General features: G+C 35.6%; 1 protein-coding gene and 1 long non-coding RNA gene across 2 annotated transcripts in view; one reads left to right on the top strand and one right to left on the bottom strand.

Annotated features, from left to right (window-relative positions):
* Positions 1-957: 957 nt before the first annotated feature.
* The window catches only part of LOC100185773, a 20610-nt gene continuing 2664 nt past the window's right edge, over positions 958-18903 (bottom strand). The window contains exons 5-27 of the mRNA XM_018812361.2: positions 18333-18485; positions 17719-17853; positions 16777-16963; positions 15895-16155; positions 15218-15334; positions 14659-14861; positions 13831-14068; positions 13190-13486; positions 12809-12958; positions 12010-12271; positions 11414-11559; positions 10202-10440; positions 9760-9874; positions 8753-8896; positions 8250-8381; positions 7265-7413; positions 6439-6720; positions 5586-5722; positions 4908-5152; positions 3802-3935; positions 2644-2791; positions 1718-1852; positions 958-1339 (exon numbers count right to left, since the gene is read on the bottom strand). Of these exons, the coding sequence (XP_018667906.1) occupies positions 1187-1339; positions 1718-1852; positions 2644-2791; positions 3802-3935; positions 4908-5152; positions 5586-5722; positions 6439-6720; positions 7265-7413; positions 8250-8381; positions 8753-8896; positions 9760-9874; positions 10202-10440; positions 11414-11559; positions 12010-12271; positions 12809-12958; positions 13190-13486; positions 13831-14068; positions 14659-14861; positions 15218-15334; positions 15895-16155; positions 16777-16963; positions 17719-17853; positions 18333-18485 (4162 nt within the window). The 3' untranslated portion in view covers positions 958-1186. The remainder of the gene's footprint in view (positions 1340-1717; positions 1853-2643; positions 2792-3801; positions 3936-4907; positions 5153-5585; positions 5723-6438; positions 6721-7264; positions 7414-8249; positions 8382-8752; positions 8897-9759; positions 9875-10201; positions 10441-11413; positions 11560-12009; positions 12272-12808; positions 12959-13189; positions 13487-13830; positions 14069-14658; positions 14862-15217; positions 15335-15894; positions 16156-16776; positions 16964-17718; positions 17854-18332; positions 18486-18903) is intronic.
* Positions 13526-14723, top strand: LOC113474357. Its single transcript, XR_003396019.1, has 3 exons — positions 13526-13757; positions 13837-13975; positions 14638-14723. It is a non-coding gene; the product is annotated as an uncharacterized LOC113474357 (long non-coding RNA).

Here is an 18903-nt window from a genome sequence, read left to right as displayed (position 1 = left end):
GATACTGATAGCTATATTATGTTCTTGGCAAAACACGGACATTGCTCCTACCCAGTGGTCACCAATTTAGGTTGTCCCAATTTAGGTATAGGGGTAATAAGCCAATTCAGACATTAACTCTGGTTTCATGGCGTGCATATGATCTCACCTATATATGAAATAGCACATGGTACTTTGTTAAATTGCACACATTCAAAAAATCTCCCTCTAACCAGCCTAGCGTGCAGATGGGATACTTTAACACATAATATCCAATATCCTGATCATGTTTGAAACAATTAACAACGGTATGTAAGTCGTAGTTTTATATTTCTTTGAATTGTATATGTTTACTACCAAATGGGACGAGAAAATAGAATAAAGAGGTGTCCCATCTTCCCCCATCCCACTATATGTGCGAAACAACAATGTCACCGAAAAAACGCAAAACATCGATTTTTGTGTAGTCTTTCTGCGATTATTGTTATCAACCAAATAACTGTTAAGACACTCAAATATAATTTGGCTTACCTGCGCAAGGGCATAGTTTTATTAAATATTTTAACTCGTTTAAATGTCTTACGGACGTGTCCAATAAAAAATCCCCACGCGAGGAAGTACCATCGTCGAAAAGCAAGTACTATACTTGCATTGCATAAAGCTATAAACCAAGAGGCAAATTCTTCCAGCTGCAGGTTATCGGTATATTTTAATTGGTTTACTGATAGTTCCTGATTGGTTTTAGTAATACTCCGGCAGTTTCAGCTCGTTATAATTTGCTCAGCTTTTACAGAGTTACAAGCAGTTTAAATAAATGTATTTTGCCTTCCAGGAATCATTTTATCGGGCGCTGTAGCTTAGTTATTAAGCGCGCCTGCCTCTAACCCATAGGTAATGGATTCAAGACTTATCGCTGCTACCATTGCAGGCCTATGTGACCTTGGACAAGACAACTCTAACAGTGCAGCTGCACACATTCGTAACATAACATGTAATATATATTTCTTGTGCGCAAGAATGTACAACTTTTTAGTCTTTTAACTAGAGTAAAAAAAATTTAAAAAACTTGCAATAAAGCAATATACAGTTTCACAGGGATTTTTAGCTTTAAATACAGTGTAATGTATTAGCAGGGAATTTGTTAACTTTAAAAACGCTAAATAACGAAAGAAAACGAAATTAAACAAACATATTATTCTCATGGCGCTTATAACTTTACTTCCGGGTAAAGACGACGTGCGTTTGCAAGAATAATTGGACGTACAGCTGGGTGGTAACTCAACACACTCTGTAAACCTTCCAAAGTCATACTGAAGACGTCAACGTATGTACGAGCTCGTAGTGAACAAGGTCTTCGTGTCTGCAGGGGTCAAGGGGTATTTTCAAGTAAACATGTCATTTATGGTGAATAAAAATGCCATTATTTTGGTTATATAGTAGGATGGGGGAAGATGGGACACCTTTAGCAAATTTTTTTACTATCTGATCCTTTTTTAAACAATTAATAACGGTCCATGGAAGTGAGGATACAGTTTTATAATTCTTTGAATGTTCTTTGTTTACTAGCAAATGAGACGACAAAATAGAATGAAAAAGTGTCCTATCTTCCCCCACCGTAATATAATAAAAACCCTATTATTTTGGTTATAATAAAAGTGGCACTTTTTTAGGAAATGATAAAAAAGGCATTTTTTGCCCGTTGTAAGTTTGTTTTTAAAACTTTTTTCGATAAAATCACCTTGCAGAGGATGCTCTCACAAAGGAAGTGCTCTCCCTCCATCACGAGGCGGATCGGGATCTTCTTTCCATTCTCCACTTTCATTGCTTCAGCTACTCCATGGTGGATGACGTACATCTCACATCGGATGTCGCCCTGATTAACATCAGCATTCAGTTATCATAGAAGGTATTATGAATATGACTTATTTATGTGGGGGGCAACAACAGTTGTTATAAAAACACTATAGACAAAATGCATCAGTTTAAATGTGTGACAGATAAGTCAGACATATTTATGTGTGGTAGGGCAATAACAGTTGTTATAATGCATGTGTTCTGTTGCATACACTTTGTGCTTACTAAACGAGTTACCACGTGTATATTTTATTTTGCGTGGGTGAGGTTCTGCAGCAGGGTACACCATGGGAAAAGAGATTTAGGCCAAAGTTGAATGAATGTAACTTACTTTATCCTCGTGCGGCCGGAAAACGACAGTCGTTACAACATGGGTGTTCATACACCTCGTGCCAGCTTACGAGTTACCATGTATGTTACTTTGTAGGTGATTATTTTTTTTAGGGGATTTTTTTTTTCATGTATGGCTGATAATTTGGACAATCCATTAGTCACCACTGGGTTGGAGCAATTGCCGTTAACTGTCTTTCCCAAATATGACCACAATGGTAGCAGCGACGAGCCTTGAACCCATTAACTCTGGGTTACAGGCAGGTGTGTTAACCACTTTGTCACGGCGATGGACAATTGGTCAATTACTCCAACACCCAGGGTGCACTATGCATGGAATGAGTCATGGTACATTGTCATATAACAATGGGTTGGCTGGTTTGCTCTTATACACAAGTAAATACACAAGTAACATAAAAGAGAAAGGAATTGACATCAAAAGGTAACTAGCCTTATGTATTAGCTTTATATAATATAAACCTGTAAACAGATGTAATCTCCTGGCATGAAAGCAGTTGGATTCATCACCATACAAAGATGACGTAAGAAGTTTTCTGGGCAACCTTCGAAAAGTTCAATGCTATCAACCATGTTCCTGCATATCTGGGTGTAGATGTCAGCTCTTAAGCTGAAAGTACATAGTGGGTTATAAATATTTGAAAGTCAAAATATAAATTATGTTTAATTTTAATATATAGCAGTTTGTCTGACAACTTTTTTAATAAAAACTGTCGAAATGGTATTTTTTAATTTTTTAACTAAATTTTGACTGTCAAGTACCCTTTTTGCATGCTAAAATATTTATGCGTAAAGTCGTAATTTGGTAAATCGCCAACGACGTTATTTTCTATGGTCATCGGTTTATGAGCCCGTATCAAAATTGAATTAGCTTATTTTAGCGCAATATTGTAAATCATGTCAATAACTTCTGATACTTTATTGTACTATAACCAACTAAAAACTGTAAAAATAATTCCCCAAAAAGATTAGGCTCTTAAAAGTGAAACTGTCTATAACTTTTTAAACACCCAAAAGATTAAAGATTAGGCTCTTAAAATTGAAACTGTCTATAACTTTTTAAACACCCAAAAGATTAAAGATTAGGCTCTTAAAAGTGAAACTGTCTATAACTTTTTAAACACCCAAAAAATTAAAGATTAGGCTCTTAAAAGTGAAACTGTCTATAACGTTTTAAACACCAAAAAGATTAAAGATTAGGCTCTTAAAAGTGAGACTGTCTATAACTTTTTAAACACTCAAAAGATTAAAGAATAGACTTCTGATACTGTTATTGTTCTATAACCAACTAAAAACCCTAAAAAAAATTTTTTTTAAAGATTAGGCTCTTAAAAGTGAAACTGTCTATAACTTTTTAAACACCCAAAAAATTAAAGATTAGGCTCTTAAAAGTGAAACTGTCCATATACAACACGGGTATGACGTTATGCATGCTAACTTTGTACATGCGCGTAAATATACCAGTACTAACGCACATAATAGTTACCATACAAAAAGGGTATAGGTAACTTAAAATCAGACCGAATCAAAACATATAACAGTAACTTCTATTTGTTAGTTTAATTACAGTAGCATGGATTAAAACTAATTTTTGCTTATGTCAGCAAAAATAACTTGTACCTGAAAGTTAGATCAGGAAATAAGTTCATAACATTAACACCTTGGTTCTTCATCCACATATAATCATAATACTGGATCACATGGTTGTATAACTCCTTGTCGAACTTCAGGTCTATCATGTAGCTCTTCACAGCCTTTTAAATTAAGATGTTAGTTTATTATTAATTCTGTGATAACTGATAGTGATAAGCAACACGTTTTATAATTTTTTTTGGTAAAATATGGGAGAACCTAGTTAAAATGCAGTTTCACTCATAGTTGTCAAACATAGGGAACTTCATAGATTAAGGTGGTGAATGCAATATACTTTATCTGTGCACAGATACCTAACAACCTATTCAAGGTGTAAAAATATTGTTAAAACATAGGAATTTCCAAAAGTTAGAGTAACATATCACCCCAGGGCCCAAGACACATGTCACTGAATGAATGAATGTAACTTACTTTATCCTCGCGTGGCCGGAAAACGACAGTCGTTATAATGCGGGTTTAACACCTCGTGTCAGCTTACAAATTACCATGTATGTTACTTTGTGAGGGATTATTTTTTTGGGTATTTTTTATCAAATTTTTTGTATGGCGGATAATTTAGACAACCCATTAGTGACCACTGGGTTGGAGCAATGGCCGTTAAGTGTCTTGCCCAAGGACACATACGCCAACAATGGTTGCAACGATGAGCCTTAAACCCATTACCTCTGGGTTACAGGCAGGCGTACTAACCACTATGCCACGGACTGCAACAATTGTGTCAAAATATTCCACATATGGATTTTGTTACTGCATTTAGTATATGCTGCGTGGTTTAGTGGTAGATTAATGTTAACTAAAAAAGGAAGTTTAAACTATTTAGGCCGCAACTGCACAGCACACTTGGTTGGGTTATTAATTTTGAAATAATTTTTTACCCTAAATCAGTAGAAATTAAATTAAAAAAAACTTTTCAGAGTTATTTAAATATAACAGAGTTATTTAAATAGGTAAAACAATCTAAATAATATTATTTATCATTAAAACAAGATAACAGAGCTATTTAATTAAATAAAACAATCTAAATTTTATTGTTTATTATTAAAGCTAGCTAGCAAAAAATGCTACGAACTTACCGAAACGCTCTGTTCGTACCAAACTCTCAAGCTTTCATCATTAGCGAGTGTGGCAGCCACCATGCCAAGTACATAACCAATCACCAGTTTCCCAAGTACCATCACAAAACATGCGTACACCATTTCGGTCTGGTTTTCTGGTTTAATGTCGCCATACCCAGTTGATGTCATTGTAGCAACTGCCCAGTAAATACTATCAATCCATGGCAAGGAGTTGAAGCCAAAGATTTGCTTATTTTTGTAATCTGAAATAGTTTTTTGAACAAGGTGATATTATTTTTGCTTATGTCGGCAAAAATTTTATACTTATGTGAGCAATATACCCAGAAGTATTTAAAATCGTACTTTAATTTTTTTGCGTTACATACAAATTCATTTTTTATGTGTTTTTTATATTTTAGTTAAAAATTGGGTGAAAAATAGGCCAACTCTGGCGTAAATCCTAGATTTATGGGTGTCATGCTGTAGGACCTCACCCATGTAGAATAAGTGCCCCACAAAATTGGACACGGTTTTATAAGACATCAAAAATTATTTCCCATAACTAGCAACTTGACAGAGGGCATAAGGTCTCTGCAACTTGGCAGCGGGCATAAGGTCTCTGCAACTTGACAGTGAGCATAGGGTTCAGGTGTAAAACCTTGAAGTATAACCATAAATAAAAACAACATATAGTACCTGTAACAGAAGATGAGGACCATGTATTTTCCTTGCATTGACTGTTGGGACAAGCAAGTGCAAACCAGATGCTTCCAACAGCATTAAATATAAAGCATACGAACAAGAGGAACTTGTACATTCGTATAACTAATACACTGTAAAGAAATATCATTTTTTTTTGGGCGTTAATAGTAAACAGATTGATTTTTAATAAATTCCCAAATCTGACCCTGATCTGATGTACATATAGTTAAACGATTTTTGTTTAGTGAAATACAGTAATGATCTGGTGTTACGAAAATGTAACCAACAAAAATCAAGTCCAACCACTAGTAGTAATAGAGAAATATATTTCGCCTAAATGGCATTGTCAGTCCATGCAAAAAAAGCATACAAAACACAGAAAAGTACTACTTTCTGTATTTTTTTATGTTTTCGTCGCACCAAATCAATAGTGAACATAAAACAACATAGTTTTTATTTGTTGCTTTAAATACAGTAATAAAGACCAGAATTAATACAGAGAAGGGGATTAGTAGGAGACTGACAATCGTTAAACGCATGAATAATCTCTTTATATATACATGAAACTTTATAGTTTTAATAGTACGTACAGAAGTGTATGGGGTGTTAAATTAATTCTACATAGATTACGTCAAAAGTAAAGTTAGTCTGTATACTCGTTAGAATATTTCTGAGGCTCTTTAATATGATACAGGTTTCCATGCAAATTTTAAGACTTTTAAGGCCATACAGTTCTGTACTTACTATTAAAACTATAAATTCATGTATTTGTACATTTTAAGAAGTACCTTGTGCATATTTATCTTAGGCAATTTTAATGGGAAAAATGAGTAAAAAAGTATCTTACTCTTTTCTGATATCTTTTTCCCACTCTTTGAAGATCATATGAACCTTGTACATCCTGAGGACTCTGTTTAACCTTGTATAAGAGAGCACGGCCAACTGGAGGCCCACTTTGGAGCCTATCATGTGCGCAAGGAGGTCGATGGGCGCGTTGGTCACTGCGTCCAGCAAGAAGCGCCGATATGATTTGGCGTACCGCGTGTGGATCTTCATTTGATCATCAATGTTTGTGCTAAACTGGTCGAAGAAACTCATGTGGAAGTTCATGACCATGTCGAGCGCAAACCTGGAGCATGAGGTGCGTGAGGATTTTTATTTTATGAGTTTGTTGTTTATTTTTAATATATGTTGAATGTATGAATAAATGTAACTTACTTTATCCTAGCGTGGCCGGAAAATGACAGTGGTTATCACACGGGTTTAACACCTCATGCCAGCTTAGAGTTACCATGTATGTTACTTTGTGGGTGATTATTAATTTTTTGGGGGTTTTTGTTATGTGCGGCTGATAATTTAGACAACCCATTGGTGACCACTGGGTTGGAGCAATTGCCGTTAAGTGTCTTGCCCAAAGACACATACGCCCACAATGGTAGCAGCGTTGAGCCTTGAACCCATTACCTCTGGGTTACAGGCAGACGCGCTAACCACTATGCCCCGGCGCCGCATAATAGACTACTTAGTTGAACAAATTGCTGTAAAGTTTTTCCCCAAGGACACATACGCCCACAATAGTGGCAGCGTTGAGCCTTGAACCCATCCCCTTTTGGCTAAATGCAGCCGCTCTAACTGTGCCTTCACACAAAATCGCTAAAAATCCTAAATCTTACCAAACATCCACAATATATCCGAGGATATAAAAAGTTGAGTTATGACTGTAGAACCCAGCTTGATAGATGCACATAGAGCTAGATAAGAAGGCAAGGACGACGGTGATGTGGTTCCAAACTCGAGCAAAAGTAGATTCTCTGTCCAATACCTTTAAAGTTGTAGCATATACATTATATGTAAAACATTGAATTAAAGTTGAAAATTTTATGATATTGTTACCAAATCAGTAGTATTATATTTTCTTAAACTAGTATTTATAAAGCATTACAATTTAAAGCTGCATTAAAAGTTAAGGAAAAATTAGCAAGCTTTTAACAAACGATCGAGCAAAATTATAGTGCGTAAAATCTGTTCTGATGCTAAATTAGGTTATGTTTTGAAAATTGAGGTGTAAAAGAATGAATGGTGCATCAAACTGTCTCAAAAAACTGACAATGGTGCAAAAAAACTGTCTTCATAATATTATATTGTATACACAACACAACACTCAAATAGTGTAGAATGGATATAAAGGGTAGGTGCATGCCATGGAATAGATAATGGTACCTTATATGGGTTATCTGGGTATGCGTACATAGAAACAAGTATATTAATAATACTGCAGCAATTAAAGGTGATATCATGGCACTTATGAGCATATTGACTACAGAACATCCTGGTTTTTAAAATAAAGGCATTAATAAAATATAGTAGGGTGGGGAAGACGGGACACCTTTAGTACATATTATCTAATTATTCTGACTGGTTTTAAACAATTAACAACAATCTATGAAAGACTCGTAAGGATGAGGTTTTATAATTCTTTAATAGTTCTTTGTTTACTTACTAAATGGGAAAAGAAAATTTAACGATAAGGTGTTCCATCTTTCCCACCCTACTATACATTTACACAAAAACAGGCATGTTACATATACTTGAATTTTAATAAAAATATCTTAAATTTGTTAACTAAAAAAAAAAATCAGCTTATTTTGAAATAACTACCTTGGTGAACTTATTTTTATCAGTTCCATCATATCTGTTGCCTTGTTGGTCATATAACGAGCCTCGTGTCATGCTAGCTTGGCTTGGCTTTTGTTGGAATGTGAGTGAGCGAGTGCCTTTAAGGTTGCGGTCCTAATAATAAATTTGGTCGATTAATAAAGCATATATAGATTTTTTTTTAGGCCTAATGTTATAGTTTTTCAGACTGATGTTGAAACTGGCTTGATGGATGTAAATTAATTTTTATTCTCACATGGCAGGTAACGACAGTGGTTATAATACCGCTGTTATATCATACCCCCCATGCCCACTTACGATTTCCACGCATGTAACTTTTAGTGGGATTATATTCAGCAGGTTTTTTTTATTGTTTAATAGCGTTTTTAACCACTGGGTTGGAGTAATTGCCATCAGTGGGTGAGGTCGCAAGACACAGCAGGAAAAAACAAAAAACAGAGCCGAAAAATTTGTATATTCTCAATTTACCCCCAAATTTCAATCACCTTAGCAATAGCAGTCATACGCTCACGGAATCTTGGAAATTTGTCCAAAATCTCATCTAGGTCCTTCTTACTGAGCACGTTCAAATCACAATTAGTGAGCGCTTTGATTGTTCGGCTTCTTGGGGTTGCCAATAGCAACGCAACCTGGGTTAATTGTGATGTCATAGTAAAAACAATATGAGCTGGTTTTGACGTAATATCAGTTTATTTAAACTTTTTCTTTATAAATAACGTACATAGTGACTTTATAAAGCAGAGGTTAAAAACCTTTTTAATTTAGAAAGCCATGAAACCTCTGTGTTTTTATTTGTATTTTATAAGAGGCATAAATACTTTGCTTAACAAGCAAATTTTTCAGAAAAAAACATCACGATTTACAGAAATATTTTGGTAAACCAATTTCAAGCAATCAAAAAAACTTCTTAGATTGTTACATAATAAAAAATTACAGAAAAATATACAGAAAAAAATATATTTTATTTGTAACAATTCTGCTAAGAATTGCTAACATAGTATTATTTGCATGGCAGCTATAGGTTTCCTACCTCTGGTAAAAACCCTGTGCTTTGTGTTACATATATAGTAGGGTGGAGAAAGATGGGACACCTTTTCGTTTTATTTTCTTTTTTTGGTAGTTAACAAAAAAAACATTCTAAGAAATATAATACATTATTCTCATGTCTCCCATAGACCGTTATTAATTGTTTAGAACACCTAGATATTATGTGCTAAAAGTGTCCCATTTGTCCCCACAGTACTGTATAGTACTGTAGGAGAAGTTGGGACACCTTTAGCACATAATATCCAAAATCCTGAATGTGTTTTAAACTATTAACAACAGTCTATGGGAGTAGTGAGGATAAGTTTATAATTCTTTAAATATTCTTTGTTTACTTTCAAATGAGATGAGAAAATAGAACGTAGAGGGGTCCCATCTTTTCCCGCCCTACCATATTCAATCTATTTCACATGAGTTATATTTTATGTATTGTTTAATATGGACTTACCTCTCCAAAGTGTTGTCCGGGTCCAAGCACCTTACACACAGTCTCATCATCATCTTCTAAGATCGCTACGTTTCCTCGTTGGATGAAAAACATCTCGTCGCCTATGTCATCCCGTCTGTACAAGATTTATATTACTTCTAAGTAAGAGAGTACATTTTGGAAAGCACTGATTTTCATCAGGAGTTTGAGAACAATGATTTACAAACGTCATATAAGATTAATAAATGAATGAAACCTATTTATTATTGCGTTGTGGGGAAATGCCAGTCGTTATAACATGGGTCTTTTGTTTCATACACCTTGTGCCTGCTTACAAATTACCACATATGTAACTTTGATGGGAAATATACATAAATTTTTTAAAAGTTTTGTAATAATGCATGGCTGACAATTTGCACAGTTTTACACAAGCATTTTAATATCCTTTTTCTAAATCAATTACCTGCAGATGATGCTTTGTTTCAGGTAGAGAGCTGGTTGAATATGAGTTGACATGAGTCGGAAGAATCCTTGCGTCTCCTTGTCGATCTCTGCTCCTCCTTCTCCGAAAGCCTCCCGGATCATGGGATCGTACATGCTCTGACACACACTGGTCCGGATGGAAGGAGGAAGACCGATGAGGAGGTAGTCAGGACTTACACCCTGGGTTCGATCCCAGAGGTAGCAATAGTAGTTGAGGACCTGAAAGGCAGAAAAATGATGTGTTCTTGGGTTTGTATTGAAACCAGTGGCACAGCCAGGGGGGTTTCGGGGTTGTAACCCCCGCTTTTAAAAAAACAAAAAATAAATAAATAAAATGTAATTTAAACAATTTTTTGATAAACCCCCCCCCCTATTTTTTTTTCTGGCTGCGCCACTGATTGAAACGCTGGAATAGCGAATGAAAACTAAGGCGAGCACATTCGTATATATAGGGCACTTAATTGCGACATAGTGACACAAATTACTACATAGCTTCACAATTAATAATGAACCACGCTGACTGCGTTACATTGCGCAGGGCAAATCACGTTACTAAGGCTTGCAAGTGCGAACCACGCTGATTGTGGCACATTGCGCAGATCACGTGGATACGGCATGCAAGTGCGCCTTTGTCTGAAGCGTGCCCGGAGGTGTGTCCACAACAAAAAAGATGATCATTAGAAAAATTACAATATTTTTATTCGTGGTAATGATATATTACTCTCAAGCCACATTAATGCAAAACTATAGGCGTAATGTTAGATATAGAATTTGTTATAACAGGGGTGATGTCATGTGTTTTATCACTTGGTTTTACATCTTAAAGTTAATTTATCTTAGTGTAATGTGTCTGTCTTAATACAAAGAAGCCAAACCTAGGGGAAAATAACTATTTTACTACACTGAACGAATGTAATGTAACTTACTTTATTCTCGTGTGCTGGCCGGAAAATGACAGGTGTTATAACATGGGTTTAACACCTCGTGCCAGCTTACGAGTTACCATGTATGTTACTTTGTAAGTGATTATTTTTGGGGGATTTTTTATTTACACTGCCTTTATTGAAACCACATTTGTTACATGGGAATCTAACTACCCCTGCATTTTCAAAAGTTTGGGACCAATGACCTTATTTCCTAATACCTTCTATAACTCACATTTAGTTTAACTTTAATTTGTTTTTTATCTTACTTGTCTTTGTGTTTCCTTAGTAACATCATAGACCTTAAAGAATTTAAGAATGTCTGAAAGTTTTCCTTTGTAGTGTCCTCTCCTGATGTCATCAGTCTGGATGTTGGCAGAGATGTCTCCGAGGATGGAGGAATAATACACCGTTCCTGGAAGAAGAGGTTGAATTAATGTGGACTTAATCGTTGCATCACTCTTTTTTGGCCGCTTGACAGCGTGCATAAGGTAGGTGATGGTTTTATAGAAATTGGAACAAAAAAACTCAGTTTTTTTTGTGCTACAAATTGCTAGTATGTCTGACGATGTGGCTCAGTGGTTGTATTATAATTGAAGGATACCGAGTTCAATACCTGATACTGATAGAAGTATGTATTCTTGGACAAGGCACCAACTGGACATTGCTCAAACCCAGTCACTACAAACTTATGGCTTGTAGCACCCTGTGTGTTGGGATACTGGGCCAAGTTTGCCCAAAATCTAATGTCCGGTGCTATGCCACGCTCTTAGACCTCACTCACATAAAATAATATATAAATGCTTTGTTTTTAAAGTTACATAAACTAAAATTTTATAAAAATAAACAAAAATATTTGACTCACCCATGATCATTACCACTGTTGCCATAAACATTTCCGTTTGCATCCTTGCGTGGATGTCACCATACCCAACGCACACCAAAGTGGCAGTTGCCCAATATAGACTGACTATATATTGGTCAGTAGCTGACATAACCACATCTAGGGCAGGGAAGATATTCTGTGTAGCAAGTTGGCCAATCCAGGTGGAATTTTGGCAGAAAGTGACAGATCCTGTGTTATTGAATGACACCATCTCTGGCATGGAGCTGTACAATGCGTCATTCTGTGTATTGCTATGTTTAAGTACACTGATATGGCCTAGGAAATTTGGATATGAAAAGAGGGTGTATGTAAAATGATATCAGTTTGGCACCAAGCCACAATGGTTAGCGACCTATCGTGCCTGCCAATGGTCAAGAGGTTAAGGATTCAAGGCCTGCCCCTGCTACCATTGTAAGCGTATCATACGCTGCGTATGCTTCCTTGAGCAAGATACTTAATGGCACTTGTTCCAACTGAGTAGCCTCTTATAGAATGTCTACATTATCAGCCATGAAAAATCCCAAAAATAATATTGATATTAAAAGTTACAATGGGGCACGAGGTGTGTAAAACAAAACATCCGTGTTATAACAACAACTCTCAATGCCCAGCCACATTATTGATAAATCAGGTCATAGTAAAAAATATATTTAATATAAACAGAATTGTTTTGTTTCATACACCTCGTGTCATCAATAGTAAAAAACACATACTACTTTATTTAACACTAAGTCAAGTTAAACACACATACTAACGAAGAACTGCCATTATAACTTACATTAACAGATTCAGGGGGGCATGCAGATACAAAGAGCAAGCAAGCAAACCAATGGTGTAGAATGAATCCATACAGCACACTACTGCAGTGTTTAAGCCATCGTCTGTTGGAACGAATGTCCGACAACCAGAACGAGAAAAATCCAAAGACCTTGAAAAAAAAGTAGGAACTTTTTTTTGGTCAGATACTAAGGTTATTGAAATTTAACAGTTATACCTGATCAATTGAGCTATGAAACAAGGAAAAAACATGATCTTGGCTAAAAATTATATACAAAAATATTATCAATAAAACATAAACGCTAAACCTAACAAAAACCCAATAAAAAACCTATGCAAATTAAACATCCTTTATAAATGAAATGTGTAGTAACTCATTCACCTTATACAGCTGCAGAAGACGGTTAATTCTCAGTATTGCGACCAGTCTCCACTGCATTTGGCTTACAGGGCTACCAAGACATGCTAGTACCAATAACTCAATCGGAAACCAAGAGATTAAGTCGACAGCAAAACTTGTTTTCAGGTAACGCCTGGCAGTTTGTGCAGAGTTGGTCACAGCTACTGATCTGTCATCAAAGTATGAAGTGTGCGCTTTCACGTATTGGTCAAATAAGCTCAGAAAGTCCAGGAGGTATTGGAGGACAAGGAGGCTGGCATTGCTGGGGAGGATGGAAAACTGAAAGAAGAAAAAAATAGTTATTACGTTATGTATGAAATTTGTGTTTGATGTGATTTTATGTTTGTTTGTTGTAAAATTTTGGGTGTACTTGCAGAAAAGCACAGGGAAATATATAGGGAAGAATTGCCTGAACACCTCTACTTAGAAATGTTTTTTAATCTAACAGTGCCAAATACTCTAAGAAAATATCTAGGCTATGTACCAACACAAATTTTACATATTTTTAAAGATGAACATACAAAAGAAAAAAAGCCTCAAAATAAAAAAGGTAAAAATTTAGAATATATATCACTTTTGACAAGATAAATGTTTATAAACTTTTAAAGAGAATTAAATTTCACCTGCAGAGGAACAAGAATTACAGTAAGAACCGTCAAGATCACTCTGATCCCTTCATAGATTCTGTAATCCCTGCTCAGAGGATCGAAAGTGATGGGGAGGAGGAAGTAGCTTGATATGCTGTTCTCTGAGTCTTCCTTAGCATTGGTATGTATAAGAGGTGTATTAATCTTATGGTCAGCATACAGAACTGTCCCCCCTTCGATTTCTTCAAGGTTGTAGCGGTCCGTCATTGTAACTCTAATAGAAAACTTTTGTGTTCATATTATATTTTTACTTGAATGAATATAGTTGGGTGGGGTTAGATGGTTTATGTTTTCATTCTCTTTTCTTATCCTAACTGGTAGCAAACAAATAATATTTACAGATTTATATACTTATAGCCCTGCAACCCTTTTTAAGAGTGTTTAATTGTTCAAAACACATACAGAAAAAAATGGGATTTAAAAAGTCCTATGACCCAATGGTAACACATCTTGCCCAACAGCACTATATTTTTTATTCCAGCATTGCGTAGTTATGACAGTCGTTATAACTTATATTAACATGGGTGTTGTTTCATGCACCTTGTGCCTGCCTAGAAGTTAACAAATTTAAACTAGCCCCAGCCAAAACGAATAAACTTTGAGTTACAAGTCACTAAATGTTTATTTTTTAGTATTATTTTGCCTTATAACTCCTATATGTCGTCTAAAATTAGACATTCAAACAGTTTAACAGCTATAAAGCATAAATAAACCAAACATGCCAAGTTTTGGTAAAATTTTATTACAAATATTTTATTTACTTTCATTTTTACCTAATTTTAGAGGAAAAGTCACAGTACCTACCCCATTCTGCTGTTTGCATTACGTTGGTTGATTGCGTTCAGCACACGCTCTTTATACGAGGCATCGTCCTCAATCTTGTTCATTTGTGCTTGGAGGACAGGGAAGGACTGGAGGACAGTGTCGATGTCTCCTCTCTGGAGGACCAGGACTTCACAAGCAGTATCAGCGACAACGGTACGAGGTGATCCGCATCCAAAGAGGATCTATGGAAAGTTGAGGTAATAAAGGGAACTATAGCTAAATTATAAAACATGTGTGCAAAAATACAGACAGAATTTTTGAACTGAATGTAATCTTTTAATTTGTTCCAAGAAAGCCAGATTTTGAGAGGTCACCCCAATTTTTAATACAGGTATGGTTTTAGCACCGCAGTTTTAAAATTAAATAGTTTTTACCTTGTTGCATATCTACACAAATGAGTTAAAGTATGCATTAATCAATCAGGTTCTCTATGCTCGAAAACTATGGGTGTAAGTTCCCTGTAACTGCATTTTTACCCAGTGTTTTACTAGGAAATAAAAAAAAAGGGCTTTTCAAACTATAAAAATAATAAACGTACCTCAATTTCACCGAAATAGTCTCCTGGGACAAGATGGTCGACAATTTCACTTAAATCCTCAGTTACGATGTCACAATGACCTTGCTTTATGATGTAAAGGTTCCTTGACAGATCACCCTGTTTATATCAGTTTAAACACTATTTGTAAATTTACCTCTTTTTTTGTAGCTAGAATAGCAGGGTTCAAGAATTACTAAAGTAACTTAAGAAAGATGGCACTTTATTATTAGTGGCAATGTCCATTTGGTTAAACGGGCAAACATAAGCGTAAATGCAACAATACAACTGTGGCGCACTGGTTTGAGTGTTTGCTTAACCAAATAAAATGCAAGGTTAAAGGTTCTATCTCTTAACAGTGGGGGTATGTAAGTTCTTGTGTGATTTTTCCTTTAATGCCAATTGCTCAAACTCAATAGTTACTAATGATTTTTCAAAAAAAGCCAAACACAAGCAGAAAAATAATGAACCAAAAGGTTTTTACACCTGGTATCTCATAACAGGTATGAGGACATAAAATAGACCCATATGTAATAACAACTGATGTTGCCCAGCCACAACACAATAAAATGTGACACTTATTCATTCATTTAACAATTACAGTGACCAAGTGTTAGTGTAATTTAAAGCAAAAAAAAAACAATTTTCTTTAACAAAAAGTTACCAAAATCCCAACCTACCTCATAAATAATGACATCCCCTTCAGAGTAGTGAAATATCATCACATGGTTGCACAACATGGCTATAAAAGATGTGTCCACCCCATGAAAGAAAGGTAAACCCTCTACAAACTTGTTAACACTTTCATACAGCAGAACACTGTGTAACTGCTTCGGTAGTTCACGCCCTATAGTTTGAACACCAGGTGTGGCGGTCCCACAGTAACGTTCCCATTCTATTCGACGTACGTTCATGACCCTATCAACCAAGGCATTCTTTACCTGAAAAAATTGGGTAGTGTTTAGGAATAGTCAGCATAGCATAGATGTAAAGTAAGGGTGAAGGGTGACGTAAAGTTTGGGGTCCTGACATGTCTGTATACACAAATTTTAATCATCTAGCACCCGTTTTGCACTCTAGCGCTAGGTGTCAAAATATTTGGAACATTAAAGAACAAAGTTTCTAATTTTTGCCAACTATGAGCCAATCGAGACATTACAACAATGTTACCCCAGATTTAAATCAAAATGTATAAAAAAATGCGAGGCCTATGCAGCAGGCACCATAGGTGCTGCCTATGTTTGACCAACGGTAAAACTTTTCAGCTAGGAAATTTAATTATATTTGAGCGTGGGCTGTGTATTTTATAAGTAGATAGTGATACACAAACTGTTAATAGACACTTTTAAAGGGAAGGGGGTTTTGATTTACGCCTTTTCATTTATTTTAAACTGATTTAAACCACTTTGCTATGTTAATTGGTTACTCGTCAACTGGTAACATCTATCGCACATAAAATATGTCATTACTTTTAAAAACTGTAAGGGTATTAGCTTTTTTTTTACATAATCACAATATAAATTTAAGTTTTCGCGGTTTACATGCATTCACAGTTAACTTACTGCATGCACGACGAGATATTGTTTAGTTGCAAGCATGGAGTTTCTGAAGCTGACTTCAGCTGCCTCGCTGTTTGAAACTGTGGAGGCAATAACAGCCACCAGCCACCCGTACATCACAGTACCTATGATCATTGTACCAAGGGCAAACATTCTTCCACTGGTTGTGCTTGCTGAGATATCTCCATAGCTGGGTAAAAGGAGTTAATTCAAGTGTTTATAATAATATTTTATTGACTTTATTTGTCTTTACGATTATGGTAGCAAAGTTTTAGAAATATTTAGTTTTAGAAATATATACGAAAAGACAGGATATAGCGACAAAACAACAGCTGTTAAAACACGCTTACAGTTAAAAACATACCTAGCAGACAAACAAGCAGTTTATGTTTAGATATTGTTTAGATTATTATTAAGTTATTAAACTTGTAATAGAAACAAAATAGACGTAAAGACACGACTGTAACAATGGGGGAAGTCGGCTTTGACCTAAAGATTGAGTCATGGTGGAAAAATAAAACCCCTGATGAGAGTTGTTAGCATTGCAGGTGGTCTAGTCTAGTCAGTGTTAAATACAAACTGTAATCTATTATTGCAAGCAGTAATTACACGCTGTATTTTTGTTTGTATGGGGTATTAAAAATCGAACATGTTTTTCTTAGACCTTACAACTTCAGAAAGGTTAAGAACTGATTGATGTGTTAAAATGGCAATATTTTTTTCGGAGTAATCAGCCAACTGTGGCCTAAATTCCCATAGCAAGACACACCATGAAAACAGCCACCAACGCCCACCATCCATTTATGTTAGCTATTATTTTTTTAAAAATCCTCATCAATGTCCACAGATTTAGACTGTGTTAAAAATTCAAAACTGTAGCGCCTATATTACCAATCTGTACATTTTTCAATGTTATTATATTTTTTAACTGCAACCATTACTTACCCTGTACTAGTCATGGTAGTAGAAGCCCAGTACATTGTCTTGATATAATCCTGGCCTTTGTTGGTGATATACCCGATATCAAAGACCCATGCCCATGAACCAAATCGACATTTGTACATAATCCTGTCCAGGTGACTGTGGGTGGAATATAGCTTTGTTTATAATTATGAATGTATCTTACTCTATCCATTGCCGGAAAACGTTGTTATAACATGGGTGTTCATACACCTCGGGCCAGCTTACAAGTTACCAAGTATGTTACTTTGTGGGTGATTATTTTTTGTGGATTTTTTTTATTTTTTATGTGTAGCCAGTGGCGCAGCCAGAAAAAAATAAGGGGGGGGGAGGGGGTTTAATCAAAAACTTTTTACAAAAATTGTTTTAATTAATTTTTTTTTTGGGGGGGGGGGTTATAAGGAAGGGGGTCCGCCGACCCCTAAACCCTTTTTTAGAAGCTGTATTATTTGGAGAAACTTTGTTGGTACCATATTTTTGTGGGCATTTCTATCTGTATACAAATTTTCATTTTTCGTTGGTATGCCTCTTTAATTCTCTATTTACATATTTTTCTCGCTACTCCCGCCCATAAAGCTGTGATATTACATAAAACTTACCTTTGCATGCCGTAACCACATGACCACCAGTAGTAGAAGCATGAACACATGTGTGTAAACGTATATATGTAAGCTACAAACTTAAGGGTACGGATTCTTACAATCTGCACGTTAAGACTGTATTCCCATCTTGAGAAGGAGCTTGGGACATACCTGCAGGTAAAACAAGTTTGTAAAATAAAAAAAAAACATTAGTGTATTGTTTAAACCAGTGGTTCTCAACCGCCGGTCCGCTTCAACTTTAATGCCGGAAATTTTATCAGTTTGCAAGCTAAAAAGGTTGGAAAACACCGATTTAAACCATGATACTTGTAAGTAAAAGGTACTGAGTTCAAGTCTCACTGCAGTTTGTGTGTTTTACCCAAGTGGACCAAAGGTATAACCATAAGTTGGCCAACTAAGTGCCTGGTTGGGTACATTAAATATACAATTATTTAATTGCACTCACGTTGTGTACAATAATAAATTACCCAAAATTAACAGCCACAACAAAATCAAATTAAAAACTTTTACATGGCAGCTAACACCATGGGACACTTAGAGGGCATTGCTCCTACCCAGTGAATGAATG

Source organism: Ciona intestinalis, chromosome 7 (genome assembly GCF_000224145.3).
Source record: "Ciona intestinalis chromosome 7, KH, whole genome shotgun sequence".
NCBI classification, from domain to species: domain Eukaryota; kingdom Metazoa; phylum Chordata; class Ascidiacea; order Phlebobranchia; family Cionidae; genus Ciona; species Ciona intestinalis.
The sequence above is the reverse complement of the archived record's forward strand: the minus strand, read 5'-3'. Positions and strand labels throughout refer to the sequence as shown.